We start from the raw sequence: 26444 nt of genomic DNA on the forward strand, positions 1-26444 counted from the left end.
CCCTCCGGCCCAGTTGCCCGACGCAGAGCGGGTGGCACAGAAGCAGGCGCCCAGGGAGACCCTGTGCCCACCAGACGCCTGCCCCTCAGCCGAATCGCTCCCGCACCAGCAGCATGAGCTTCTTCTTGCCCTTGTACGTCTGTTTTGAGGTTCTCCAAGAACTGGGTGAACTGGAGGTGCCCGTCGGGGGCCAGCAGGAAGGTCTCCCGGGCCTTGCCCCGGAACTCGATGAAGTCGCCGTAGTGCCGCGGGCTGATGTGCGTGAGGCGTGAGTGGCTGGTGTTGATGTGGCGGCCACCGCGGCATCCAGCAGCTGGCAGAGGGGCGCCCTGTCCGTGCCCAGGGCTTGGCTGCCCGGCGAGCCCCCAGGGCCCCAGGCCGGGCGCCGAGAGGGTCCAGCGGCGGAGGATGTCGGAGAGCATGGGGGCGCAGTGGATGCGGCGGATGATGAGCGGGACGATGGCGGAGAGCTCGTGCCGGCCCAGGGAGTGGCTGAGCGAGCAGGCCCAGAGCACGTCGTTGACGGCGGGGTGGCTGTCCTGGTTGAAGGCGATGCTGAGCTGCGCCAGGGCCAGCGTGGCCAGCTTGTAGGCCTGCAGCGGCAGCCCGCGGTGCTCCATGTAGCGGGCCACGGTGAAGAGTGGGCGTGGCCCAGGCCGCCGGCCGCGGCGTCCAGCACGATCTGGTAGGCCCGCCTCGAAGGCCGCGTGGTTCTTCTCGCACAGCGGGAGCGCGGGCAGGGCGCAGTTCTGCGGGTCCTTCATGGCGCACTGCAGGGCCAGGGCGCGGGCGCAGGCCCGCAGCGCCTCCCGCCGGGGCGCGTCCAGCCGCAGCCGCAGCAGCGTGGCGGGCGTGGTGCCCGTCACCGCCACCACGTGGCCGCCTCCACCGGCGTGAACAGGGAGTGCCAGTTCTGCATGATGTCCATCAGCGCCCGCGGACCTGGGGGAGGCGAGACGGCGGCGCCGGTCAGGGCGGGGCCGGTGGGTGGACGTGTGTCTGCGGGTGTGCCCCAGTATCTCCATCCCCGCAGCAGGGCTGGAGACATACTAGCTTCGTGCTCACCCCCTGTTGTACCCTCCCAAGGGAACAGGGCGCAGCAGGCCTGGCTGGGACCGTGTACGGGGACACACACACACACACACACACACACACACACACATTTCTGGTGCCAATGGCCCTCTCCAGGCCGTTTAGCCTGGCCGGCCTCCGGGCTTTTGTCCAGCACAGTCCCTCCGCCCGGCATTCCCTCCCGGCTTAGCTCCGAGCGCAGGCTCGATCCAGAGGAAAGTCTCTACTTCTCCCTTGTGCCCATCTGCCCCATGAAGAGGGGGGTGGCGGATCCCCGGGGGCCGCTCACCGATCTCCGTGGCACAGCTGACCAGCCAGCGCACCATCTCCCGCCGCCGCCAGGTCATGGTGCTCAGGGTCATCCGCATCACCTGTGCAGCGTGTGAACGGGACAGAAGGTCACCCAGAACGTCAGGCTGCTGAGGGGCAAAGGCTGGGACCCTCAGGGGCCCGGGCAGACAGACGTGAGGGGCCGACCCAGGGAGCCATACAGTCTGGGCAAATGGCTTCCCCTCTCTGGTCTCAGTTTACTCATCTGTAAAGTGGGGATGAAAATCTCATCTACTCCACAGGGTTGTGAGAAGCAAAATTATGTAGTAATGCTCTCTGCACAGTGCCTGTTGCCTCAAAGTGCTCGGCTAACGTCAGCCAGTGCTATTACTGCTATTGTTGTTGTTATGCGGAGGCCCCCATGCAGCCTACTCTGGACAAGCCAACCCATCCCTTCTCTCCAGAAAGTTCCATGCTTCATGTCTGCAGACTCCCCCCTGAAACCGCCAACAGAGCACCTGCTCCACAGTCGCACCTTCTTCAGCGCTCACCCCAAAAGCACCTTCCTTGCTTGCCCCTCCCCTCGGGCCCCATCCCCAGTCCTATCTGGTGGCTCTGCCTTCTGGGGGGTCTCCTCTTAGAGCTCCACCCTTGCCCTGCCCCCTCCACGTCCCCCAAAGACTCCAGTCCCCTCAGGAAATGGTTTTCTGGCTAATTCTGCGCCTGAGGGCCCCTCGCTCTCAGGTTCTACCTGAGAAGACCCCACCGAGCCTGCACGCCCGCCCCAGGCTGTTCCTTATCCTCTCATTTCACTGGGTCACGTGTGAGGCCCCGCCCACCTCTGCCTCACCCAGCCTGCATGGCTCCTCACCTACAGGCCACAGCCACGCCGTGACTTCTAGGCTGGGTTCCCCTAAAGGCCCTTCTTTTCTTCAAAAATATATTTTATTAATTTTTTTACGAAGAAGAAGGGAGAGGGATAGAGAGCTAGAAACATCGATGAGAGAGAAACATCCATCAGCTGCCTCCTGCACGCCCCTACTGGGGATGTGCCTGCAACCAAGGTCAATGTTTCGACCGGAATTGAACCCAGGACCTTTCAGTCCGCAGACTGATGCTCTATCCACTGAGCCAAACCCGTTTCGGCAAGGGCCTACTTCTTATTGGCAGGCTTTGCTGCCCCCTCAGCTCCACCCACCCATGGGCCTTAACCTTAAGCACACCAGCCCCAGGCCACATTTCCAAGGCCAGAACCCCTAGGCTCCCTCTGTGGCCCACCCTCTCACCAGCAGGTTCCATGACCCTCCTCTTCCTCCTCCGGGGCCACACCCTCAGAGGTAGATTCTCACCTTCAGACTCTGTAGCTGAGTCTCTAATTCATAGGCCCACCCACTGATAACCTCATTCTCCCCCTCCCAGAATTTATAGACTCTGCAGTTTCTGTGGCCAAGCCCCAGGGGTGCCACTCACATCCTGGACCCACCCACAGGCAGCACCCCCTCCCCCATCCTCCTGGGGGCCCTCACCTGCAGGCCCAGCTCCAGCGCAATGCCCAGCAGGGTGATGTCTGGTGGTGTGCTGGCCGGGGTGGCTGTCTTGCAGGCGTCCTGTGCCAGCTTGAAGAGCAAGGCTGGAGAGTGGATATTCTGCTGGATGGAGCCCAATACTGTGTGCAGCCATTTGGGGTCTCCTGGGGCAGGGGGAGGGACATTGGCACCCTTGTTATACCAGGCCGTTCGTGCGGTTCCTTCCACACAGGTGCATAGGTGTGAGCATGGAGGTCACGAACCTGGCAACGACCTGTGAAGAGCCCGACCACCCTTAGCACCGCCACCCCCTTCTCTCCTCTGCCTTCCTCCACTTCCAGTGGGAAGAGGCCATTAGGAACCTGCTAGGTGCCTAACGGTCGAGAGGATGGATTCTGGAATCGGAGCGCCAGGATTCAAATCCCCGCCTTGCTGTGTGACCCTGCGCAAGTGACTCCACCTCTCGGTGCCTTGGCTGCCCCATCTGTGCAATGAATAAGACTAATGGAACAGTACCTGCCTCCTAAGGCCTCTGAGAGCCCATACCAGTAGAGGCTTTAGCAAGGCAAAAGCTACACCAATATTAATTTGTTTGTTTTAATCCTCACCTGAGGATATTTTCCCATTGATTTTTTTAGAGTGGAGGACAGAGAGAAATACGGATGTGCTTTATCCTCCATGGTGCACTTGTTATCGTCTCAGCGCCTAGCTATCCTCTTTCTTTAAAAAAATATATTTTATTGATTTTTTTTTTACAGAGAGGAAGGGAGAGAGATAGAGATATAGAAACGTCGATGAGAGAGAAACATTGACCAGCTGCCTCTTGCACACCCCTCACCGGGGATGCGCCCGCAACCAATGTACATGCCCCTGACCGGAATCGAACCTGGGACCCTTCAGTCCGCAGACCGATGCTCTACCACTGAGCCAAACCGGTTTCGGCACGGCTATACTCTTCACTGGGTTTATGGTCTGTCTGGCCCCACCAGAATGTAACACCACGGCGTGGGACATGGGACAGTTTTGTTTACTACGGCATCCTTAGCGCCCGCCCCAGTCTTGATCCATCTAAAAAGTGCTCCAGGAAAACTAGAGGAAATAGATAAAAAGACAAGAAAGAGGAAGGAAGGAGCAGAGGAGAGGAGGGGGGAGAGGCGGAGGACCCGGGACCAGGGCGCGTCCTCCTCACCCTTGGCAGCCGTCAGCATGGTGGAGGCCAGCTCGCACTGGCGAGTCTCCAGGTGGCCCAGGATGAACCAGCGTGGGAAGCGGTTACTCGTGACGGAGTCCAGTGGGTTGGGGTGAGGATCTCCAGCCGGAAGTGCTGTCTCCAGGACAGGCAGCCTGGGAGGAAGCAAGAAGCAAGCCCATGGTGAGGCAAGGCTGAGTCTCCATCCTTCCTAGCAAAGCCCCGGGCCGCCAAGAAGGTGGGTGTGTGTGCACGATGTTCACTGCAGTGCTGTGTATGTCCATCCCTCGGGGTTGGACTAAATAAACAATGCTTTATGCATGTACCAAAGGCCATGGGGCTGATGAAGAGATGATGGGATTCTCTGTCTCCTGAAAGGAATTTTACAAAATTCTGCTTCTGGGATCGGCTGGTATACGTGTAAAATGATAAAGGATAATTCATTGTGATGTTGTTTTGTTCAACAGCATATATGTCTGTCCTGACTGGTTCTTCTGTGATGCATCATCCTCACAGAGATTCATGTGTTATGTGGTACCACCAGGCCTTTATGATTCAACGCGCAGTGAAAACAAGGGGCAAAGCACAGCTACAGAACGTGCCGGCGGTGTAAACGGAGGACCGGCTTTCAATTTCCAATCACAGGTTAGCACTGGCCTGCGGACTGGAGGTTCGATTCCAGTCCAGGGCACCCCCCCGGGTGGCAGGCTTGTTCCCCAGTAGGGGGCATGCAGGAGGCAGCCGATCAATGATTCTCTCACATCACTGATGTTGCTATCTCTCTCCCTCTCCCTTCTTCTCTGAAATCAATAAAAAAGAAAAGAAAAGTGGGAACACTGCTTAGGTATGTTGGGACAAAGCAGCCTAGAAAAGTACTCTGACTTTGTGCCAAGGGAATGTCTCTCAAATTTAAAATAAATAGTACACGAAAAAATTAATAGTCCGAGCACAGGGAAGCCTGGAATGCCAGCGTGAGGTCAGGCTGAGATGTCAAGGCTGTGTCTTTGGGAGGAGGACGGGGATGTGAGCGGCCTCCCCCACCCCCCGCATCCTGCTGGGCCCACCGGGCAGAGGCCCCCGCCGTCTGTCTGTCCTCACCTCATGGCTCGCAGCGCCAGGCGGTAGGCCAGGTCGGGGTCGTGGGGCAGCAGGGCGGTGAACAGGTAGCGGGCACAGGTGTGCATGGGCACACTCTCCCGGAACAGCACCTCTCCGAAGCCGCTGAAGGGACCCCCTGCGGGGAGCGGAGCTTAGCCCCGGGCGTGGGCTCACCTCTGACCACCGCCCCTCCCCAGACCTCCTGGCCCAGGAGGAGCAGGGGAGGGGCGGACCCCAGGATAGAGCGGCAGGGACTAGGGGCGGGAGAGGTCCTGGGCATGGGGACCCTGGGCTGAGACAGAAAAGCCTGGAAAATTCGAAAAGAGGGAACCCTGGGCACCCCTGGGAGGGCAGGTCTCAGAGGCAGGATGAGGGGGTGGGGCCTCCTAAGGCAGCACCATGGGCAGAGCCAGTGAGGCCCAGCTGGGCATCAGGGACCTGGCTCAGGGACTCCAGGGGGGGCGGGGAGCCAGTCCTCACCCCTCCCAGCAGTTTCCGGCTGCCAGAACGTGCCAGGACTCTCCTCTCTCATGAAATGTTAAGGGAAAGCACCAAAAGACCAAAGAGCAGGCTCGGGCGGGGCCTCACCGTCCAGCAGCAGCCCCGCCTGCTTGCGCAGCACCTGCACCAGCCTCTCGTCCAGCTCCACCTCCTCCAGCAGCGCCAGCAGCTGCTCCTCGTTGCGCACCACCTTGTCCTGGGCGTACAGCCCCTCGGGCAGGGCCCGCTGCTGCCCCAGGCCCAGCAGCGCCACCTCCAGCGCCAGCGCCAGGTAGGACTCCCCGGGGCTCCCGGGCACAGGCACGTGCTGGTAGGCCACCTTCCGCCTCTCGGGGCCCGAGTCTGCGGGAGACGGCGCTGAAAATGCTGGAGGGGCCCCCTCTCCTGGGGCCCCCATGGCCCTTGACCCCGGGCATGGAGGCTGAGGGGACGTGGTATAGGGGAGTCCCACTGCTCCCAGCACGGACCAGGGGCTGGGGCCACCTCCCAGCAGCGGACAGGCCTACAGTGGCCGCACTTGCAGGAGCGAAGCCTGTTGGCTCCTTGCACTGAAGAAGGGGGCGGGGAGGAGGTTGCAGTAAGGGTAAGGGTGTGACCTCATTTTCTAGGGGTACTGAGCCAGGGGGGTTGACCAGAGAGGTGGGGATTGCCCCCCCTCCTCCAGGGGTCCCCAGCGTGGGTACCTGGGTAAAGGGCAAGGGTCTCTTCCTCCAGGCGACAGGCCTCCAGGAGCGCCCTGCAGAGGCAGCCGACGGGGTCCAGGGGGTGCCCCACCCATCCTTCCGTGTTGGTGATGCAGGTGGAGCCTTTCTGTAGCAGCTCTGCGGACCGGAAGTGGGGCTCAGTGCCCACCCACCTTCTTTAGCCCCCCGGGGGGGGCCCTTCTCTCTCTGAACCCCCAAACCAGCCTCCCGCCGTCTGCCCACCCCGCGGTCGGTCGTCTTCTCTGCCCCTCGGGCTCTGCAGCAGCTGTCACCTCTACAGCCTCTGGCTTCCAGTCCCACAGCCACTCCCAGGCCGGCAGGACACCTGGAGGAACTGAGCACTTTCTAAAACTTCCATCCAGAGTCATTCCCACCCCCTCTCTCGGGCCCAGCCAGCAGCTTCTGGGTGTTCTCTCGGGAACTGCCCCCGTGGAGGCTGCAGGCTGCGGCGCCCACTGCGCTTCTGAAGTTCAAGTTCTCAAACTCAGGGGCGGCTTCCCCGCCAGTGGCTCTGTGAGCCCTCCACCCCCTGCATTGAATTCCTGTATGCTCAAGGTACCTAGAGTGGTTTTGATTTCTCAGTGGGACCTTAAGGTGACCAGATGTCCCGATTTTTAACAATTTGTCCTGCGTCCTGCGGTGTTTTTTCAAAAATCGGGACTTTTTAAAAACGCCGCAGGACGAATTGTTAAAAATCAGGACTGTCCCGCCCAAAGAGCGACGTCTGGTCACCTTAAGTGGTACCCAAAGACCCCCTGGGGGCCGAAACCGGTTTGGCTCAGTGGATAGAGGGTCGGCCTGCGGACTGAAAGGTCCCAGGTTCAATTCCAATCAAGGGCATGTACCTTGGTTGCGGGCACATCCCCAGTGGGGGGTGTGCAGGAGGCAGCTGGTCGATGATTTTCTCTCATCGATGTTTCTAACTCTCTATCCCTCTCTCTTCCCCTCTGTAAAAAAATCAATAAAATGTATTAAAAACAAAAACAGACAGAGACCCCTGGGTTTGCCACAGCCTCCAGGAGTTGGCATCTGTGCCTACAGCCCCAGGACCTCATGGTAAGGGGGGTGCCCACCTTTTTTCTGCTGCTTGTAGCTCTCGAGCTGGTGCCGCCGCTGTAGCCGGAGGGTGTTGACGATGGCTCCCGCGAGCCGCAGGGCCTGGCGGGGGTACCCGTGGGCACGCAGGGTGTCCACCCGGGCACAAGCAGTGGGGAACGGCTCCCCCAGCCAGAGGGCGCGGCCCTGGGGGTCAAAGGTTGCCTTGTCGCTGCCCCCATGGCCTGTGAGGCTGGGGCCATAGCAGTCACTGGCCAGGATCCTCTGAAGATGGGGGTCACTCCAGTGCAGGGACCCAGCCTGCAGGGCTCGGCCAAACACGGTGTGCCGGGAACCTGCCGCCGCCGCCTCCTCCTCCTCCGGGCCTGTGGAGAGGGGTCCAGCACGGCCTAGAGTCCCCCACGCTGAGTGCCACTCAGGGCTACACTCTGGGTGCCCCTCAAATCCTACGGCAGCCTTTCAAAGGGGCACGTGTGTGTGTGTGTGTGTGTGTGTGTGTTGGACACTGAGGTTGATAACTGTCTTGCTGTCAATCTCTCTACTCCTCACATCCTAATATCCTTTGGATTTTCCCCCTTTTTCCCTCTTAATATCTCTCCCCATGCCCCCTTCCTCTCTGTCCTCCTGTCTCTTTCCTTTCATTTCTGCCTTTTAAAAAATATATATATTTTATTGATTTTTTTACAGAGAGGAGGAGAGGGATAGAGAGCTAGAAACATCGATGAGAGAGAAACATTGACCATCTGCCTCTGCCTTTTTTTTAAAAATATATATATGTATGTGTGTGTATATATATATATATATATATATATATATATATATATATCTTTGCTTTTTCCTCTGTCCCCCCCACGCCCACCTCCATTGCCAGGAGGAGCCTAAATTAGGAGAAGAGCCAGAATTACAGGTGTCTTGCCCTAACTGGTTTGGCTCAGTGGATAGAGCATCGGCCTGTGGACTGAAGGGTCCCAGGTTTGATTCCGGTCAAGGGCAGCTGATCGATGTTTCTCTCTCCTCGATGTTTCTAACTCTCTATCCCTCTTCCTTCCTCTCTGTAAAAATATCAATAAAACATATTAAAAAGAAAAGGGGAAAAAAAGAACTACGGGCGTCTTAAGCATTGCACCGCACTGCCCTTGGGCTACCCACTGCCTCGCCTGGGCGCTCCCTCCCTCCCTCCTGGAGGGCAGGGCAGGCAAGGGCTGGGCCTCCTCCTGCTCCCCCAGGGCATCATGGGGGTAGGGCACTGCAGAGCTCGCGGTTTCGGGTAATGGCAGGGACCCTTCTCCTACCTGGGTTGAGGGCCGTGGCGGGTTGTAGGCTCGGACCGTTGAAAGAGAAGTTGCCCTCTTCCAGCGGGCACACGTCCAACTTGTCCCACTTGCCCAGCAGCTGGAGCCAGCTCGCTCGCTCTTCCGGTTTACTGTGGGGGCTCAGGACCACACACACCCACAGGGCCCCTGGGGAGGGCAGAGAATGGGGAGGTTCAGCATCCATGTCAACAGTAGCGGCAACATTGACGGACTGCCTATTGTGTGCTGTGCACCACTCTCTGCTTCACCCTCACCCTGGGCCTCTGAGATTACAACTAATGGTCTCTTCACTTTACACTTTTGTAAGAACACTGAGGCACAGAGAGGTAGAGTCACTGGCTCAAGGTCACACAGCTAGGAAGTCGGAAGGATTCAAACCCAGGCCTGGGGATGTCTCTCACTGTCCCTCTCCTCCCCTGTGCTTACCGCCATCCATCACAGGGGTCAGCCAATGACTGCCCCTGGAGAAAATCCACCCGCCGCCTGCTTTTCAACAGCCTGCGAGATTAGACCTGTTCTTACAGTTTTTAAGGGTGGTGATGGGGGAAATCCAAAGGATATTTTGTGGCTTGGGACATTCAAATAAACAGTGTCTGTAAATACAGTCTTATGGGAATTCTGCCACGCCCATTCAGTTACGTCTGTTTGCGGTTGCTTTTCCAATACGACAGGCAAAACGGAGGAGCCACTACAGAGAGCCAATGGCCCAAAAAGCTGAAACTATGGACTATCTGGCCAACCCTTGGCCTAAGGGTTTGCAGTCTTTTCTCATCCGTCTCCCCTACAGGGTGCCAGCTTCGTGAGGGCAGGTATTTAACCTGCTTCTCGCTGCAGCTCCAGCCATCGGTACAGTGAGTGCCTGGTAGGTGCGGACGAAGAGGAAGGACTCAGGGGCCAGGCCTCAATCTCAGGGGAGGGCAAGCTCTAACGCCCATGTCCACCGGGGCCGGGTCTTACCCAGCTCGTCCCACAGCTGCCGGCACTTGTCCGTCATGCCGGCGCCCTGCTGCCGCCACAGGGCCAGGCGCGGGTCCTGCAGAAACTGCTCCGTCATGAGGATCAGCATGCGCGCCCCGTTGGAGTCCCGCATCCGCAGCATTTCTCGAATCTGCGTGGGGACGGGCTGGTGAGGCGGGGTGGGGTGCCGGCACCCGTGTCTTCCCGCCGTGCACGCCACGCCCACACGGCACCTTGCAGAACATGGAGCGCAGCTGCTGGCTGGCGCCGTAGTAGCCACCGTTGGATAGCAGCTGCTTCACCTGCTCCTGGATCTGCTCCTCATCCAGATGCCAGCAGTTGGCATCCTCAATGCTTGCACCCGCCGTGGGGTCAGGGGCACCTGTGGGGTGGGAAGGAAAGCTGAAGTTTGGGTTGGGGAGAGGGGGCCCCTGCCATCACTCAGTCCTCCAACCATCCTACCCATCCCACCTGAAAAACCACCCAGCCATCCATCAATCTGTCTGACCATCCCATCTAAAGTGCCATCCATCCATCCATTCCTCCCAAACATCATTTGCTCATTCATTCATTTACTTATTCATCCATCTTAACTGAAAAAACCTACTAATCTGCCCATCCATCCATCCCACCTAAAATGCTACCTGTCTATCCATCCATCCATCCATCCATCTTGCTTAAAACATCTCTAGCTTATCCATCCATTTACTGATCATCCATCTTACCCAAAACACCTCCCACCCATTCACCCATTCAGGTGGGATGATGGTCCACCCACCTGAAACATCACCTGCCCTTCTACTCATCCACCCATGCTACCCAAGCATCATCCACCCATCCACGTCTAAACCACTCACCTGGCAACCTCACCCCCAGTCATACTATGCATCTATGCATCCATATACCCATAACCCTTAGCATACCTACCCACCCCATTAGTCAGGGATCCACCTTACCCATCCTTCCACCTGCTCACCTATCTATACCTATCCCATTGGCCCACCCATCCAGGTACCTACCCATATGTGTCTTTCCAGCTAATCTGTACCAAACATTCAAAAATATCCACTGACTAATTCATCTATTGATCCACGCACTATTCACCCATCCAATGAACCCCATCTATCTATTCTTCTTCCATCAAACCATCCATTCACATGTATCCCCCCAAACAACCACCACCTGGTTAGTCCATCTATCTGTCCTACACCCACTTGATCCATCCATCACATCAGTCCACACACATGAACATTCTTTCCATACATCCATTAACTCACCCCCAATCCAGGCACCCATTGGTCCTTCCAATATTCCACCAAGCACATCTGCCCACCACCGTCAGGGTACCTCAACCCCCTCAACCAAAGCCCATCCCCACCCCACCCCACCTCCAATTACCACCAGTTCCCCATTCACCTACCATCCTGATTAATCACCCATCCACTCACCCACTCCACCTGCTTTTCCACACCATCAGCTCATCATCAACACCTTCTGCATCCACCCACCCCCACCCTCAAGTATCTGTCCACGTCTCCACCTACTCACCATCCATTTATCTCCCGTTTATCCTGCTCCCTTCTCCCCACCATGATGGTCAGACAACACAGTCCCTTGGAGCCTCAAACCCCCCCCCCCCCCAGAGCTCATGACACCTCCTTATCTGTCTCCCACCAGCACCCACACCCGGCACCTCCATACCCTCATGTCCTTCGCCCACCCACTCAGGCCGACGCCTGTGACCTGGGGCCCCGCCTCCCATTTGTCCCCTCAACTCTCCTCCTCTGAATTGGCTGATGTCAGCCATTCATCTGGCCATTCATCAAATCCAGAATCTTCCTCCTAACAGGTGGGAGCCCTGGACCTCAGGCAGTGGTACTCCCTCCACACCTGCTCCTGGGTTAAGGGGACCTGAGGATTCTGAGACAACTGTCTGTCACGGCGAGCGGGGTGGCTGTGAGCTGATGCCGCAGCGTCCCGATCAGACTCCAAGGCGCCCTCACCGTGCACCAGGTTGATCTCGGAGCCCAGGAGGAGGATCTCGTCGGCCAGGCGCTGGGCGGTGGGCAGCACCTCGGTGTGGTGGGCGCTGATGAGGTACTGCACGAACTTCTGCAGCTGGTCCCGGTTCATCTGGGACAGCGTCTCGGAGATGGGGAGCCGCAGCTCCACCTGGTGGGCGTGCCGGATGCGGTACAGAGACAGGGCCACCACGTGGGCACAGTAGAACAGGTCGCGATTGTCACAGCCGCAGCTCACGGACGTGATCTTGCAGCGGTCAAAGCTGATGGACACGTGGTAGAGGTGCTCGGGCTCGCCGGGGCCTCCGGCCTCCCGGATGTTACCGCTCAGGTGGAACCCTAAGACAAACACCCGACCGTCACCACGGGTCGCCCCGGAGGCTGGGGGTGCGCATCCTCGGCGCACAGCAAGACCCGGGGGCAAGTGCCGGCTCGGGAACCTGGAGCACGTCACTGAACCTCTCTGTGCCTCAGTTTCCTCATCTGTCAAATGAGAACAAACAGTAACTTCCTCCTCCAGGGTTGTCATGAGAATTACATGAGTTACTTACCCTGTTTCCCCGAAAATAAGACAGTGCCTTATATTAATTTTTTCTCCCAAAGTTGCGCTAGGTCTTATTTTCGGAGGATGTCTTAGTTTTGGAGAAACACGATAGTTAGCAAGGGCTCAGAAGAACACTGTTGGCATGCAGCAAATCCTACACAAACGCACGTCTACATATTACTAAACAGAGGATATCAGAGATGGCTTTCCCAGTCTTGGGCTATCAGGGATACAGACACCCTATAACTTCCTGGGACGATGCCAAAGGCCTATCACTTGGGGGTGAGGGGCAGATGTGGCAGGCCGGGTCACCCCATCACCCCCTGCCCCTCCCTGGCCCCTGGGGAGCCCAGATGCCAGGCTCATCAGACTGGTTGGGCAGCTCAGGCCCCAGCCGGCCCCGGCTGCGTCATGTGGGGAAACGGCTGCTTCCTCATACCGCGGGGCCGTGTCCAGGCGAGGGGGCCAGGGTTTAGGGAGGGTCATCGTGGCCAGCCCCTGCCTCCAGCCGGGAGACGTGACTTGCCCCATGTGTTCCCGAACTCGGCTGCCTTCTGGCTCTCCGGGTTCCCTTCTGAGCACCGCTGCCTGAGGCCTACAATCATCTTTCCCCTCTGGCTTTGAACCTCCGCCCCCCCCCCCCCCCCCCCCCCGGCCCCAACACCTGAGGGGCAAGACCAGCCCTCACAGCTGATCCTGAACTTCAACCACCGCCTTGTGTGATCCCAGCCCCCACCAGAGTTCTCTGCCTGAGGCCCGGTGTTGCCGATTGACCTCAGGCCGAACACGTCGCTGGGGCTCTCCTCCCATTTCCAGCTTAGATGCTTCGGCCTCCTCCCAACCTCAGCAACGCTTCCCCACCCTCCGCCTAATCTGCCGAGACCTCAGGCCGCGGGCGCACACCCCTTCTCCAGACCCTTTATCTTAGCCCTCGGCCTGAGGTCTCTGAGGTCTCGGCAGATTCCGCTCTTCGTTCACGATATTCGGTCCAACCTTCCCCAGAGACGCGGAGCCTCCCGGGCCGGCCCCCGGGGAGGGTGCTTACCCACTTGGAGCACGCGGTCCACGGCCCCGCTCTGCAGCAGGTGCAGCCCTCGGGTGAAGGGCACCCGCGTGTCGTGCTCGCCCTCCGGAGGCTGGTAGCCCAGCGAGGAGTACATGCATATCTCCCGTTCGCTGCGTGGAAACGACCAGAACACAATGCGCTTCTGGACCGGCTCCGGCACCCGGGAGAAACGCTCCTCGACCTGAAGGAAGGGCGGGGGGCGGGGGGGGGGGTGTTAGAAACCTCAGCTTGAGCCCTGGCTTTGCCGCTTCGAAGCTGTATGACCTTGGGCAGGTCGCTCTGCCTCTCTGAGCTTCAGGTTTCTCAAGTGTGATGGGGCTGTTCACAGCACTGGCCTCTGGGGAATCTTGAGGACTAAATATGCATTAATCTACCTAAATTGCTTATAATAACACCATAGTGAGTGTTCGAGAACTTTCTGCTGCTTTCCTCCTGGGTATCAGGTCCCAGGGTCCTGATGTAAGGCAGGACCTAGGCTTTGAGAGGGCAGGAGAGAGAGAGAGCGAGCGAGCTAAAAGTTATAAGACTAGTGACCAGGGCTATATTTTCTCAGCCTAGGCTATCCTGAATGCTCTACGTACGCAATTTCCCTTCATTCTCACAGCAAAATCCCAGCAATACTACAATAATCCCATTTACCGCCTGGGGAACCTTAGGCTGTAAGTGAGTGAATTCACTCGCTCAGTGTCCCAGAGCCGGCGAGCTCCAGGACCCAACACAGACTCCGTCCCCAGCTCCCAGGGCCCCCAAAAAGGGAGGGGTGCCCCAGCCGCCCCCGTGGGCTCCGGGCAATGAACTGAGCTGGACGAGCTTGTGTTCCCATCCAGGCTTGCTGCTCACGGGCTGGATGACCGTGGGCAAGTTTCTCAACCTCTCTGTGCCCCAGTTTCCACCGAGTGGGAAGGGAAAACCACAACTCCCAACGGTTGCAGAAGATTCTATGAGCTTCTATGGGGCAAGGGCTTTCCCCTAGTGAACAGCCTGGCCAGGGCAGGTACACGGAGTCCCAGATGTGGTTTTAAGATTATTGTGGGCGTCTCACGCACAACGAAGAGGCAGGAGCCCTCCACAGCCCCCGAATCTGGGTTTCAGGGAGGAAGTGGGAGGGCCGGTGACTGGCCCAGGCCCCAGGGACAGTTGGTGGATGACTAAGGAGGGATTTTCCAGGCCATGAATCAGAGCATGCTCCATCCACTCTCGGCCCAGACCCATCCGTCCCAGCAGGCTTCCTAGCTCTGGAGAGGCCAGGGGCAAAGAATGGCCTCTCACAGCCAGGCAGAACCTGTGGGAGCTCATCAGGCTTGGTCAGGTCCGGGCCACACATCTCCAGCTCCTGGGGCACCCACACTGAGGCTGGAAAAGGGGACATCCAGGGCTCCAGCCCTGGGCATCCCGTCAGAATCCCCACCCAGAAGCCAGAGAGGCGGGGTTCCAGGTGCACCTGTTCAGGTACCATCACAACACAGACCCCGGCCCTGCTGCCTACCTCGGGAAAGACTGGGATGGAGGGGGTGGGGGTGGGGGTAGCGAAGAGAAGGGTGAATAGTTGGGGTCTTGAGAAATCCCTGCAGCCCCTCAGGAGAGACCCAGCAGCCCCAGGTAGGAAGTGATCCCAGAAAGACTGGGCATGGGACCAGGAGGAGCATAAAGGGGTGTCCCCGGCTGAGATATGCCCTCTGCTGGGGGTATAGGGCAGAGTTCTGGAATAGGGGATTGTGGGTCTCTAGGAGCTGTGTTCTGGGGGGGGGCGGTCCCCAATGGGGGCAACTTGTAGGAGCTAGAGAGGAGTGAGGACTGAATGGGGCGCTCTAATGGGGGATGAGGATGAGATGGGGAGAAAGGGGTACCCAGGGTTGTGAGGGGGCCATGGGGAGGAGAAGGAAGTGTCAAGTGTTGGGATCTGGGGCGCTGGGGGTATCCCTGGGTCTTTTGGGCTGGAGGGCAGGGCTGGCGGGGAAGGGATGAGAGTGGGTCGTGAGGTCGGAAGGAGTGAAATGGGAAGATAAGGGGTGCCTCCGGGCAGGGTTAAGGATCTGGGAGATTTCTCTCCCACCAGGGCAGGTATCGAAACTGGGGGCTGGGCAGGGGGAGGAGGACTCCCGGGAAGGGGGCTGGGGGTGCGTCCCTCCCCCGCCCCTCTCGGTCACCTGCTCGAAGGCCCAGCTCTCGGCTACTCGCTTGGCGCTGAGGTCCAGCAGCGCCTCGGGCCGGCCCCGGCCGCGCACGGCCCCGGCCCCGGCATCGCGCTCCTTCGGTCCCGCGGGGCAGCTCCGACTCCGCTTGGCCGCGGGGGGGTCCATCGGCCGGGGCCGGGGCCGGGCCTGTGGAGGGGGGTCGGTCAGATGCCCGCTCCGCTTCGCCGGCTCCCGCGACTCCTATCCGCCTTCCAGACCTTCCTCCGCGCAGGGCCGCACCCGGACCCCCGCTACTCCCACCCCCGCAGCGCGCCGGGCCGGCCGGCCGATGCGGCCCCTTTAAGACTCTTCACAACAATGAAGCAGCTTCGGCCGCCGCTTTATCCTCCGCCTCGTCCCGCCCCCGCCGCCCTTCCCAATTGGCCCCCCCGTCGGCCTCTGAGACCCTCCTCTGCTATTGGCTGCCCGGCCAGACCCAACTCCAAGTCCCCGCTGTTGATTCGTTCTTTGCGCCGCCTGTCTTGACGGAGAGGCCCAGTAAGAATGCTCAGCGAGAGGCACTGTCAATCAGGGAGCGCCGGAGGCCAATCAGAGTGGGAGGACTTCCGCGGCGCTGGCCTTGTGCGAGTTTCGGGGCGGGCCTTGGGTTCATTCACAACATTCCTCCCCCGCCCCCCTCGGGCTGGACAGCGCGCCCCGGGCAGCTGGAGCTGCGCCCACATACGGCTTTGTTTACGGAGGGTCGCTTCCGGGCGCCGCGAGGGACAATCAACACGGCTCGGCCGGGGAGCGAGACGGAGCGGCGGGATCCCCGCGCAGCAGCTCAGCCCCTTTTCCTCTAGTCTGTGATGCGAGAAACTCTCAGACCCTGGGCGCTGGGCCGTTTTGATAGCTTGGGGGGTTGGGGGGTTTGGGGGAGGGAGGGGAGATGACGGGCCCCTTAGTAGTGCTCTTGGGGGCTGCGGACCTCCGCTCTAGAAATAGATCCCCATTCAAGCCCATCCTTGAGCCCTAAGCTAGGACCCAATCCATTTTATGCCCTAAATATGTCATTGTGTCATGAAATTGTTGATGTTCGACCATTTATGACCTATTCAAATGGCAATTTCGTAAGGTTTGACGAAATACATGTCAAATACGACCACATGTGTTTATTTTTCCGGACCCAGATTTTCCAGGCCACATCTTTGTTCTTTATCCACCTCCGACCCCTTGTCCTTAGAGAATCCTGCATTTTTCCTTTGCCACACCTCTCTCCAGGATCAGCACATTTCTTTAGTTCAGCAGTTTAATTTCTGTTTCCCCAAGAAGCTAACTGGTGCATTGCTTTACAAACCAGTACCTGAACAGCACTAAGCACCCAGCAGTCACTAAGTCTGTAACTCCTCTGGTGAACCCTGAGCCACTCATGCTTTGCTCCTGTTCTGTTGAAATGATCTACAGAACAGGAAAAACCGAAGCTGGCCCCTCCTCATATGGAAACACTGGCTTTTACCTTCCAGGAATTTCCAGTTTCACCGTGGCAACTTTCTGGCCAGTTCCCAACCCAGTCAACTCCCTCTCACCTGCACTGTTGCATATGGTCACCATGGGCTACAAGTGGCCTTTGAGTCATTGAAATGGAGCTGGCGTAAATTGGGCTGTGTTGTAAAATACAGAGTAGTTTTTTTGTTTTATTTTTAAAAATATATTTTATTGATTTTTCAGAGAGGAAGGGAGAGAGAGAGCTAGAAACATCGATGAGAGAGAAACATTGACCAGTTGCCTCCTGCACGCCCCCTACTGGGGATGTGCCCGCAACCAGTGTACTTGCCCTTGACCAGAATTGAACCTGGGACCTTCCAATCCGCAGACTGATGCTCTAGCCACTGAGCCAAACAGGTTTTGGCTGTTTTTTTTTGTTTTTTGTTTTGTTTTTTAAAAAATATATTTTATCGATTTTTTTTTTACAGAGAGAAAGGGAGAGGGATAGAGTTAGCAACATCGATGAGAGAGAAATACTGATCAGCTGCCTCTTGCACACCCCATACTGGGGATGTGCCTGAAACCAAGGTACCATGTTTCCCCAGAAACAAAACATCCTCCGAAAATAAGACCTACTTACATGTTTCCTTCTGAGTGAAATATAAGGCATCCCCCCAAAAATAAGGCCTATCTCTAGACTCTTGATATTGCAATAAACAAGCCATTCAAAGACAATTTGCGCATGGAAATTAATGACTACATTGAAAATAGAATGGAGAGAAATCAGCGTGGAAACTTTGTGAAACCTAAACTGCAAGAAGTTGTGACTTGGGTGAAGAATTCATGGGAGAAAATCACTGACAGTTGCATTGCAAATGCACTGTGAACAGGCTACCTTGACAAGAAGTACTCATTTAAAGACAGTGCTATTGCTAAATATGAGAGATTTGGTCCACTGATTCTGAAAGAAATGGAGTCACAAGAAATTCACCATAAAATTCAGGAACTGGATTGTTACGATGATGTTCCAGAAGATGATGACATGATTGTCATTGAATAAATGAGTAAATTCTTGATACTGTAGGATTCACAGTTTGTCTGGTTTGTGTTGACAACTACTGTACCGTATATAGGTAATAAATTTCCTTTATTTTCATTTAACAATAAATGTGTGCCGTATTCTTCTTCATGGAAAAATAAGACATCCCCTGAAAATAAGACCTAGTGCATCTTTGGGAGCAAAAATTAATATAAGACACTGTCTTATTTTCGGGGAAACAGGGTACATACTCTTGACCAGAATCAAACCCGGTACCCTTCAGTCCACAGGCCAACGCTCTATCCACTGAGCCAAACCGGTTTCGGCCACAGAGTGTGTTTTGAAGACTGACGGGGTGTGTGTGTGTGTGTGTGTGTGTGTGTGTGTGTGAGAGAGAGAGAGAGAGAGAGAGAGAGAGAGAGAGAGAAAGGTTAAAGTTCTCATTAACAACTTTTTATATTGATTAGATGTTAAAATAATAAAATGATTTATGGTTGGCTCAGTAGTTGAGTGTCGCCCTATGGAGCAGGAGGTCATAGTTTGATTCCCAGTCGGGGCATATGCCCAGATTGCAGGCATGTGTAGAAGGCAGCCGATCAATGTTCTCTTTCATCATTGATGTTTCTCTCTCTCCCTCTTTCTCTGAAATCAGTAAAAAACATTTAAAAAAATGATATTTTATATAAATATGGGTTAAATAAATACATTATTAAGCCCTAACCTGTTTGGTTCAGTGGATGAAAAATTGGCCTGCAGACTAAAAGGTCCCAGGTTTGATTCTGGTCAAGGACACATGCCTGGGTTGTGGGCTTGGTCTCCAGTGGGGGATGTGCAGGAGGTGGCTAAATAGTTGATTCTCTCTAATCATTGATGTTTTCGTCTCTCTCCCTCTCCCTTCCCCTCTAAAATCAATAAAAACATATTAAAAAAACATTAAAATTAATTCTACCTGTCTAATTTTATTTTATTTTTCCATTTTATTTCATCCCATCCCATCCCATCCCATCCCATCCCATCCCATCCCATGCTATTCTGTTCCATTCTAGGTGGTATCAGGACATTTAAAGCTACACATGCAGCCTGCATTGTAATTTCTTTTTGATAACTGTGGCCTTGAGAAACCATAGCCCACTATAATGACAACAGAAACAATAATAATGGACTGAAAAAAACACAGAAAAACATCTTGACTAATAATAATAGTGGCTGACACTGCTCCAGCTATTCAGGTGTGTTACCACATTTAAGCCTTCCTAGAGAGCTACACCTGGGGATAGTTGTCTCTGTTTCTCAGACGGAGAAACAGAGGCTCGGAGAGTTGGAGTCCTGGCCTGAGCTCAGCCAGAATGGGAAAACCTAGACTGAATGGATTTTCTTGCAAAGAATTTGAAAAAGAGACCCGTGGGGAAGTAATAACTGGGGTAGGAGAGAGGAAGGGAGAAACTTCCACAAAGTGTGTTTCAGGTGGAAAACAAGACCCAGGCCCAGCTTTTCCTGGTCACCCCTTCAGCATCTGGATGGACCGTGTCCCTCTCACTGAGAATGCTTTGGTGGGCATCCCTGGATGCTAAATCGGAGAAGTCACTTCCTGCCAGTGGAAGAGAGGATGTTTGGGAGGCACTGAGAATCTGTTATTATAGCTGGAACCGGTTTGGCTCAGTGGACAGAGCGTTGGCCTGTGGACTGAAGGGTCCCAGGTTCGATTCCGGTCAAGGGCATGTACCTTGGTTGCGGGCACATTCCCAGTGGGGGGTGTGCAAGAAGCAGCTAATTGATGATTCTGTCTCATCGATGTTTCTAACTCTCTGTCCCTCTCTTTTCCTCTCTATAAAAAATCAATAAAATATATATTTTTAAAAAGAATCTGTTAGAGTAAAGATTTAAAAAAAAATATATATATATTTTATTGATTTTTTTAGAGAGGAAGGGAGAGGAACAGAGAGTCAGAAACACTGATGAGAGAGAAACATCTATAAGCTGCCTCCTGCACACCTCCCACCAGGGATATGCCCGCAACCAGGGCACATGCCCCTACAGGAACCGAACCCAGGACCCTTGAGTCCACAGGCTGATGCTCTATCCACTGAGCCAAACCAGCCAAGGCAGAGTAAAGATGTTTTATTTTATTCTCTAACAACAGATACTGATTTGTCATCATTCCCATCTTCTGAGTGACCAAACGGAGGCACAGAAAGATCAGTCACCTGCCCCACGCCCTCAGCAGAAAGGGCAGGACCAGGATGGAAGCCTGGGAGGGTGAGCTGATCCTGTCACCTTGGCTAGGATCAAGTGCACTGAGTTTGGCTTAGACCAAGACTCTATTCTGATTTTACAGATAAGGGGAATGAGGCCCAGAGAGGTCAGGAGGTTGTTCAAGGCCACTTTATTCTTCTTCTTCTTCAAGTGATCCTAGGAGAACGTGTGAGGTCAGAAAGGCCCTTGGGAAGATGAGGGTGCCCCCAGGAGGAAGTCACTAGGCCCATTTCAAGGCTGCCCTCTTAGGGAAGAAGCTGGGAAGGGGTTCCAGCTGCCCTCGTGGTCCCTTTCCCAGTGCAGCCAGCGAGCTGGGGTTTCAGTGAAATAGAAGCCACTTTTATTTCCCCAGCCGGCTGTGAGCTCACTGTCTAGGCATCCACAGCTCCTGACCCCAAACCCACGTGTCCTCAGGACTCACGGGAAATGGGGCGACCCTGGAGGCTCAGATGAGGGAGAACAAAGTCCCTCGCTGTGGCCACCCCCACCCTAATTTTCTGAGGATCGCTCCCTTTGCCAGGCCCCCGTCACCCCCGTGCCCGTTGACTCAGGCAGGAAACCAGCCAGGGCAGTTTCGCTTCCTGGTCCCCACAGCCCCTCTGGCCTGCCCCGCTGGCAAGATTTGCTTCTTACATTTTTTTCTTTCTTTTCCTTTTGGAACACAGTTCATGGGCAAAGTGTGAGGGCCCTGCCAGGAAAAATGGTCATCCGGGCAGAGGGGGAAAGAGGAGGGAGGGAAGGGAAAGTCTTGGGGAGGAATAATTGTGTCTGAAAAGCCACATGTAATGGTTGCCCTGTGTCTGGGGAAGAGGCCCTGAGGGACAGGCCTAGAGGTGGGACTTGGGACACAAGGGCACCTAAAAATCACACCTGCAAGTCCCATGGCCTTAAGGGTCCTGAATTCTCCATTCTGAGGGAGGGGTGTCAGGATCCCATTTAACAGATGGGGAAACTGAGGCTCGGAGAGGCGAAGGGACTTGGTCATAGACAGGAAGTGGCAGAAATTGGCACGGAATGAAAGGTGTGGGATTTTTCCAAAGTCGGGGGCTCTTGGCTCCGGCATTAATAGGAGGTTTGTGGGCCAGTGAAAGGATGGAAGGAAGTCAGGCAGGGCAGTGGCTGCAGTGAAAAATGTGCCTGTTAGGGGAGTCTGAGGGTGGGGTAACGGGGGAACAAGTGGGTTGACATTCCAGACCCCATACCTGTCACACCTGAATGACATTCTTTGCCCAAAGTCATCCTGTCCCAGCCATTGATCTCTGGAGATTCCAGAGAACAGTTCATTTTCAGGAGGTGAAACCTACTCAGACATAAAAATGAACCTGTGCTAACATTTTATTGAAGTCACGTGGGATCCAGGCAGATGTTATACATATGGAGGCAAACCGATTTTACCACTGGGGAGGACTGTCAATGGAACCTCTGTTGGAAGGCCTGGCATTTGCAAGTCTTCAGATAAGAGTGTTTTGCAATCGCTATCAGCTGCTTACAATTTAGAGCTGTAAAATCTCCCAAAGAAAAGGCTAATGCTGTGAATCAGACAGCTGGGGGTGTGTTGTATAGTCACTGAACCTGCAAAATGTCCTTTGAAGGCCCTGGCAGGTTGGCTCAGTGGATAGAGCGTCAGCCTGTGGACCAAAGGGTCCCGGGTCCGATTCCAGTCAAGGGCACATACCTCGGTTGCAGGCTTCTCCCCAGTCCGGGCCCTAGTTAGGGCGCTTGCAGGAGGCAATCAACTGATGTGCTTCTTTCACATCGATATTTCTCCCTCCTCCACGCTCTCTAAAAATCAAGGGGAAAATATCCTCAGGTGAGAATTAAAAAACAAAAACAAATTTTTTCTTTACAGAAATAATTCCTTTCTTCATCTAACAAAAACATAAAAAATTATAAACAAAATTATTCGCACCTAGAAGACAGAATGCAAATTAGTGGCTGCCAGGGACTGGGAAGGCAGGAACAGGCAGGGACCACTACTGGGGATAGGCCATCTTTTCAGTGGTAAGTTTTGGGTGGTCCCCAAAACACTGTGAATGCACAAAATGCCGCTGAATTGTATACTTTTAAATTTCATGTTTTAACCCCACACACATACACAGAAGCCGGGAGAGCAATTTCTCACACACACACACACACACACAAAACCATACTTTACATCTAAAAAAATTGAGCTGTGGTAGCAGAGCCTGAATTGAAGGAGACTTTCAGTTTGGAGTTTCCTTGGGCCCAGCCTGGTCGCTGTGCTGAGTCCTACTTCTCACCCCCAACGGAGGGAGAAGGGGGGTCACCAGGCCAGAGCCCCCGCTGCCTCTATAGGCAGTCTATGAGGCTCGAGTGAGGATTTGGGGAAGGGGTGCTCAGAATGAAACAAAAGAAAATCTTGGTGTGGGAAGGTCAGCCGAGTCCACACTGGGACTCAGTCAGTGGTGGGTTCAGGTACTGGCTCTGGAGTGTTAACCCAACCCAACTTGGGATGAAGTGATGTGCAGAAAGCACTAGAAAGCACAAGCCATAGACATACCCGGTATTTTGACTTTTATTTTGATAGAGGTGGCTTTGAGCAGTTCATAAGTGCATTCTGGTTTAATCAACACCTGTCCTACAGATGGGAAAATGGCTCCCCACATCTCCTGGCTTGTACCGGGCAGAAGGAGTGACCTAGGCCAGTGGTTGGCAAACTACAGCTCTGGAGCCACAGGTGAGCCGTGGTTTGCCGCTGGGTTGACTGAGTTTGCTGACCACTGCATTACCCTTACCCAGAGTCTCAACTTCAGGTTAAAGACATTAGTACATTATTAAAATGTTTTTTAAAAGTGTTTTTTCCCTAAGGCAGTGTGGTCGGCAAACTCATTAGTCAACAGAGCGGCAAGCCTCTGCTCACAAGCCGCAGTTTGCCCACCACTGGCTAGGCAGGTAAGGAGGTTGGTGAGTCACTGGGGTTGGAGGGAAGATTCTCCATGAACTCCCAGGATGGATGTGCAGGAGCTCAATCACCCTCTCTGAGTGGGTGGTTGGTCTCCTGAAGACATTGCTGAGCTGACCAGGTCAGTGCGCCTGGCCTCTGGCCCTGGCCCACTCACAGAGCGTGTGGCTGCAAGGGGAAGGACAAAGGATGTTTATTGCTCCGATGAAACCAGTGGACAAAGGAACTGAGGGGGAACTGAGGGGGGATGGTACAGAACGTTGAACATTTCCTCAAGACCGCTGCTGAATTCTCGGCCCCCGGGGAAACTGACCCGTGCACTACAGATGTGCTGGTCACCTGCTCAAAAGCCAGACCCCTGCTCCCCCGCCCCAGTCCAAAGTTTGAGCTGCAACCCAAGGCTCTGGGGAGAAGGGCGCCCTGTCCGCGGCGCTGCCTGTGGAGGCCCCTGCAGAGGTCTGAGCGTGGAGGCAGGGGCTGCGATGCATCCTTAGGAACGTGACTTGGTGGAGAAGAGGCTGCTACTTCTTCTTGGCGGGGGCCTTCAGCAGCGCCAGCTTCTTGGGCAGGCTGGTGCTGGCTTTCATCACCACGTCATGCTCAATCTTCTTCCGGATCCCGACCTCCAGGTCCTGAAGGGGCAACCGAGGGGCAATCAGACTGGGACCTGAGGCTGAGGGAGTGAGGGAGGGCTGACCTGGGGCTGGACCAGTGACACCCCCGGAAACAGCACCCGAGTCTGGAGACCCGAGTTTTAGTCCTGCTTTTGCCTCACACTCTTTGTGGTGTTACACACACACACACACACACACACACACCCCTTTCTCATTTCTGGATCTCAGCGTCCAAACTTCTGTTCACTCCCATTTCACTGAAGGGGAAATTGAGGCTCCTGCAGTGAGGAGGCAGTTGCCTAGGGTTTGCAACCACATGAGGGGAGACGGGACCCTCTGGTCTCAGCCTCCAGGTGGACAGTCCCTCCGCTTTGCACATGGTGAACGGGGGCTCTGGGACAGGGATGTGAGCAAGTAAAGGCACGTGTGTCTGGGTCCAAAACTGGTATTTTAATCATATTTCCCAAACCATCCCCTTGCCCTGCCTGTATGAACTCCCAATGACTCATGATGGCCACAGCCAGCACCACATGCCAGGGCACAGGGACACAACAGCAAACAGGGCACAGGAGAACTCTACCTCCAGCGAGCTGACACTCAGTGCACATCACGTCAAACTGTTAAACGGTGGTAAATGGAAAGAGATGTTTGGAGAAAAGAAAACAAGGGCGAGTGAGTGGGGTGGGGCTGAGGGGCTGCCATCAGGAACAAGCTGCTCAGAAGCAGCACTTGCAGTCAGACTTGACTCAGAGGAAGGGAGCCATGTGGATTTTTGGGAGAACTGGGGCAGAAGAAACAGTTAGTGCAAAGCTGAGGTGGGACAAGGAGCAGTTAAAGGGCCAGTGAGGCTGGAGGGAGCAAGGGGAAGAGCAGGAGGAGATGGCAGGGAAGTGAGACGGGGCACACAGGGCACAGTGAACAGGGCTTGATGTCCCGGTCCAGTATACCCCCAGCGAGGTAGAAGAGCGAGGGTTCTGAGCAGAGAAGGCAACATGATCTGACTTTTAAGTGGTCACAGGCGCCCTCTGGCTGCTATGAGGGATTGGGGAAGAGGGCAGCACAGGGAGGAGAGGGTGAGGGGGAGATCCAGGATGATGAATGTTTTGAAATTCGGTAGGACAGAAACTTCCTAAATGAAGACGGGAGGTAGCATGCTGCTGGGGATCCAGGTCTGAGAAAACCAAGGCTCTGGGATACTAAACCATTTGATGAAGGTTACACATCACTTAGTGTGGAATAAAACTCAAATTCAGCTCTGACTCTACCAAAACCTTTTAATTTTCTGTAAGCTGAACCCTAGAAATGACAGTCATTCCCGGCCCCTCCGGCGGTCCCAGTTCCAACCCCGACGGTTCTAGACTCAATCCGCTGGCGCCATTCCTGTTCCACGGCGCTGACCCCCAAGCGCTCCATCCCTCACCCCCCGCACGCTCCCACTCACCTTCTTGAGCTTTCGCTGCTGCACCACGCGCGCCTTCTTGGGGGCGATCACACGACCTGGGGGGGAAGACACGCTCCCGTGAGGCCAGGGCGCCCCGGGCCCACCTCGCCCAGCCCCCGGGCCTCTCCTCACCTCCCTTCCTCGGGCCCCGGCTGCGCTCCGAGGCCGCCGCCGCCGCCTTGCTCTTGGCCGGCTTCTGCGCCTGGAACTTGCGCTGCCCCTGCGCCATGACGGAACGTGCGCAGGAAGAAGCGGAGCTGAGCAATCGCAACCGGAAGCCGCAGGGCATGATGGGATGCAACGGGGCCGGGACGCGCAAGGGCGCACGGGAAACAACGTGGCAAAGAGTTGGCGTCCTGACAGAGCGTTCTTCAAAGGACAGCGTTGGGCAATGGCAAACATTTCAAAGGGAAGGTTACAATGATAAGGTAATATACCCTGGGCGCTCATGGTTTGTGAAACGTACAGTTCTATGCTCTTTGTATGTAAAGTTCGGTCCAAAAACAAACATGAGGTGAGTTAGGCACTTTACTGGTGCAACATTTAAGGGTACCCAAAATTCTGTAATCAAAGATGGTGTTTTCAAGATTTACAAATAACATTTTAATATTAAAAAAAAAAAATCACACCGCGAAACTACTGCTTGTAGATTGGTGGTCTGATGTTGTAAACAAAGTTTTATTGGGACAAGGGCTGGTAGAGGTTAGGGTGTGCTTAGGTAGGCTTCCATTCTGTTTAGTATCTTGGTATTTTGTTCATGTAATTTTCTTGCATTAATTTTGATTTAAAAAAATATTTTATTGATTTTTTTTTACAGAGAGGAAGAGAGAGGGATAGAGAGTTAGAAACATCGATGAGAGAGAATCATCAATCAGCTGCCTCTTGCACACCCCCTACTGGGGATGTGCCCGCAACCAAAGTACATGCCCTTGACTGGAATCGAACCTGGGACCTTTCGGTCCGCAGGCCAACTCTCTATCCATTGAGCCAAACCAGTTTCGGCTAATTTTGATTTTTAAAAATACTGCATGAAAGTATTATTTATCTTGGTTACTGAGGGTTTTGGTGTCCCATTTAAAATTTGGTGCCTGAGGTGTTACCCTAGTTCCCGTCCTGAGAGCAACCTAAGGCCATAGGTATTGTCCCTAATGTTATAAATGAGGAAACCACAGCATGGAGAGGTGAAGTGACCTGGCCAACCAAGATCACACAGCAGAAAGAGCGGTGGAACTGGGCTAGGAACTCGGGCAGTCTATCTC

General features: G+C 55.1%; 2 protein-coding genes across 2 annotated transcripts; both read right to left on the reverse strand.

The window, feature by feature from the left end:
* Positions 1-6: 6 nt before the first annotated feature.
* On the reverse strand, positions 7-16278 carry ZSWIM4 (zinc finger SWIM-type containing 4). The gene is given in 21 exon segments (XM_036422787.2): positions 7-145; positions 147-289; positions 292-342; positions 345-368; positions 371-640; positions 643-691; positions 693-874; positions 877-942; positions 1361-1442; positions 2868-3031; positions 4057-4211; positions 5155-5290; positions 5743-5997; positions 6339-6476; positions 7433-7780; positions 8708-8875; positions 9686-9836; positions 9919-10067; positions 11689-12045; positions 13296-13497; positions 15464-16278. Coding segments are annotated over 21 exon segments (3303 nt in total). The 5' UTR covers positions 15617-16278; the 3' UTR covers positions 7-85.
* Positions 16279-23017: 6739 nt separating this feature from the next.
* On the reverse strand, positions 23018-25475 carry CUNH19orf53 (chromosome unknown C19orf53 homolog). Its single transcript, XM_036422789.2, has 3 exons — positions 25318-25475; positions 25186-25241; positions 23018-23762 (listed from the first exon to the last, which is right to left on the reverse strand). Exons 1-3 carry the CDS (start codon positions 25472-25474, stop codon positions 23652-23654), a joined length of 324 nt encoding a protein of 107 aa, XP_036278682.1. The 5' UTR covers position 25475; the 3' UTR covers positions 23018-23651.
* Positions 25476-26444: the final 969 nt, after the last annotated feature.

The sequence above is a fragment of the Pipistrellus kuhlii genome, unplaced genomic scaffold (genome assembly GCF_014108245.1).
Source record: "Pipistrellus kuhlii isolate mPipKuh1 unplaced genomic scaffold, mPipKuh1.p scaffold_m20_p_73, whole genome shotgun sequence".
Taxonomy (NCBI): Eukaryota; Metazoa; Chordata; class Mammalia; order Chiroptera; family Vespertilionidae; genus Pipistrellus; species Pipistrellus kuhlii.